The sequence below is a fragment of the Nicotiana tabacum genome, chromosome 4 (assembly GCF_000715075.1).
Source record: "Nicotiana tabacum cultivar K326 chromosome 4, ASM71507v2, whole genome shotgun sequence".
In the NCBI taxonomy this organism is placed as follows: Eukaryota; Viridiplantae; Streptophyta; class Magnoliopsida; order Solanales; family Solanaceae; genus Nicotiana; species Nicotiana tabacum.
The window spans coordinates 7,820,704-7,823,862 of record NC_134083.1 but is presented as its reverse complement, the minus strand read 5'-3'; the positions used below and the strand labels follow the sequence as shown (position 1 = coordinate 7,823,862).

Sequence of the window (3,159 nt, the reverse complement as noted above, 5' to 3'; positions counted from 1 at the left end):
TTAATTAAATATAAAGATCTACCTGTAACTCTCAATATATTGGGAGAAAACTGCCTCGCAGCCTGGCCTATAAACCTACAGTTTTTTCAAAGTGTGGCGACGTGACTTGGCGACCCTACTTTAAAAATCCATATTTCTTTACTCCGATATCGTATAAATAAATGGTTTAGACCGTTGGAAACTAGGTTCATATACCTTCATTTTGGTATGATATATTTCCCAAAATGATATCATAAAGCTTACAAATTAATTTCTCAAAATAGCTTATTACAAGGCAAATCTTAACTCGATTTTTCCGCAACTTAAATCCGATTTTTTTCAAACTTTATATTCCATATCCAAACATCATATATAGTCATATAATTACTTTAAACTCATTTAAATCATGATTAGAAAGTCTCATATTCATCTTAACTTACTTAAGACTTCGATAAACCTTTCTTATCCTTGTAGAAGGATTTCATCCTTTTTGAGCTTACTTTAGATAATTCTATAATGACAGTGACGTCTGAAGTACGGGCTGTAACAACGTGTCCCCTTAGACATATTTTTCCCCGAATGATAACTCTTAAAGGCTTACGAAATTGGGACGTAACATCATTAAATCACTTTATATACTTTCAAAGAGGATCTCACTTTTAAGCTTACATCAATTGACTTATGATGTACTTTCACGTACAAAAATATAGAGTGTAACATATATGTTTACCAGATATCCAATTTTCAGTGTATCAAAATTATGGTGACTTGTGAGTATATAATGATGCCTATGGGTGCTAAAATGCAAGTAACAGTGAATATAGCGAAATCTTCGCATATTTTAGGTCCGGATTGAGACCAAGACTCACCGGATGGCGCATGAAGAGATTTATCAAATGATGGTCTACTTTGAAGGATAAGTTTGTGCATGGTAGTGTATTCGTATGTGTTTTACCTCCCAGAACAACTTCATTTAATTCTTGGAAATTGAGCCACATGTTGGTTGATGATAGTTTAGATGCCAGACCCCATAGTGTAACAGGTTAAGAATTTAACCACAGCGGGCACAGAATTGATCACTATAGCTTTGGACACAAAAGAGCCTAAAGGAAAATAACTAAGAAAATATGATGTACGAAATGAGAACCAAGAGCATGCGATATTGAATTTTAGGGAATGATTTTAAGTGGTTCAGATTTATTCGAATCAGAATTAGAAAGTACCACGTTAGTGAATTACTATGAGAAGCAGCTATTATTGTGAGATAAAAGACATGGCAGTTCCCCCTTAGGTTATGTGACTAAGTGTTTACCCCAGATGTTTATAGTCTGATATGATTTTGAAGTGTATAGAAAGTTTGGGGTTAGATATTCCAATTTTATTTAAGATAACCTTTAAGAGTTATCGAAAAGGGGTTTCCCCAAGATTGATAGTGTGAGCAGAGTAAAATAATTAAGATTGTGTATGATAGTTGTTAATACATTAGCCTTCCATTTATGTAAGTAATTTAGTTTTTTCAAGTAAGAAAGATTGCTCAGAAGTAAGTCAGAAGATGAGTCGTCATTGACGTAAAGTGCAAGGAACTGTAGCAGATAAGGAAAGTTGTTCAGATCTTAAAAAAAAAAAGGATCCACAAGTACAAGACTGTAACCTTTGGTCTAGGGGGAGATGTGATAATTATTAGTAAGTTAGTTGGAGATTTGAAACCCACATAGTTAGCATGAGATATAAAAAAATATAAAATCATGACCAGTTATGTATCACGAGGGTAGTGCCATTGCACGAGACTCTAATCTTAGGATTACTGGTCAAACAGTTAGCTCACAACAACGCTATAAGTATTTTCAGGAAGTACCTTAAAAATATAATCAAGTATGGGAAGTATAGCTCATGGTTTAGGCAGATAAGAGAACCGTGGTGAAAGAAGTTCACCACTTAGCCAAGCAAGAAGTTCGACTTTCGAAATCCAAAGATGGTAAAGTTGTTGTCCAGAACAAGACTTGTTCCTCCTAAGTAGACGAAATGAAGGAGAAATAGATTAATGGCCCTACTTGTTGCAGCTGAAATAGGGGATACACAAGCATAAGCCGATGGATTTTGAACAAGGGGGAGATGATGGTACTTTGAGGCACCAAGACAGACTGTGTGTTCAAGACGTAGATGGGCTAAGAGAGCAAATTATGTCAGAAGCCCATAATTCTAGGTATTCTATTCACCCAGGTGCCACAAAGATATATTATGATCTTAAGGAGATTCATTGATGGAACGATATGAAAACAAATGTCGCAAACTTTGTAGCCAAGTGCCTGAATTTTCAGCAAATAAAAGTCGAGCAGCAGAAAATCAAGTGTTTTACCACTATTTACATATATTCTTGAGTGGAGATGGTAAATTTGGACTTTATAACAGGATTGTCTCGCTTATTTTGGAAGCATGATTTGATTGGGTGATTGTAGATTGACTTACCAAGTCAGTGCACTTCTTGTGAGTAAAGACCACAGATTCAGCAGAAGATTATGCCTAGTTGTAGGTTCAGGAAATCGTCAGAGTGCATGGGTCTCCGTTGTCCATCAATTTATATCGTGGTGCTCAGTTTACATCGAACTTTTAGAAGTCCTTTCAAAAAGGATTAGGCATAAGGTTTTCATCCTCAGAAAGATAGACAGGAAGAGCGCATTATTCAGACACTTGAGTGTATGTCCTTGATGTTAAAGGTAATTGGGATGGTCATATACCATTAATTGAGTTTTCTTGTACTGAAAACTACCATTCTAGTATCAAGATGGCACCGTATGAAGATCTGTATGGGCAAAGGTGTAGATCGCCAATTGGTTGGTTCAAAGTTGGTGAAGCAAAGTTGTTGGGACCAAATTTGGTCTATCAGGATGTGGAGAAAGTCAAGTTGATTCAAGAGCGTTTGAAGATGGCTCAAAGTTACCAATAGTCCTATTCAGACGTGTGGCATACAGACCTAGAGTTTCAAGTTGATGATTGGGTGTTTCTGAAAGTTTGGCCTATGAAAGGTGTTATAAGATTTGGGAAGAAAGGAAAGCTCAGTCTCAGATACATCGGGTCGTATAGGATCCTAAGAAAGATTAGACAAATAGCTTATGAGTTGGAGTTGCCACCAGAATTAGTGATTATACAACTAGTATTTCACGTATCATGTTATAACATTCA

General features: G+C 36.0%; 1 protein-coding gene across 1 annotated transcript; it reads left to right on the top strand.

Moving 5' to 3' along the window:
* The first annotated feature begins 2,069 nt into the window (after window positions 1-2,069).
* Window positions 2,070-2,923, top strand: LOC142179783 (uncharacterized). Its single transcript, XM_075250657.1, has 2 exons — window positions 2,070-2,199; window positions 2,694-2,923. Exons 1-2 carry the CDS (start codon window positions 2,070-2,072, stop codon window positions 2,921-2,923), a joined length of 360 nt encoding a protein of 119 aa, XP_075106758.1.
* Window positions 2,924-3,159: the final 236 nt, after the last annotated feature.

Bases quoted from the DNA above. Each gene is read 5' to 3' on its own strand.
- LOC142179783 (XM_075250657.1), top strand. From the start codon at position 2,070: ATGGATTTTGAACAAGGGGGAGATGATGGTACTTTGAGGCACCAAGAC. The intron at 2,200-2,693 runs GTGCCACAAAGA...TTGATGTTAAAG, and splicing joins TAGGTATTCTATTCACCCAG to GTAATTGGGATGGTCATATA.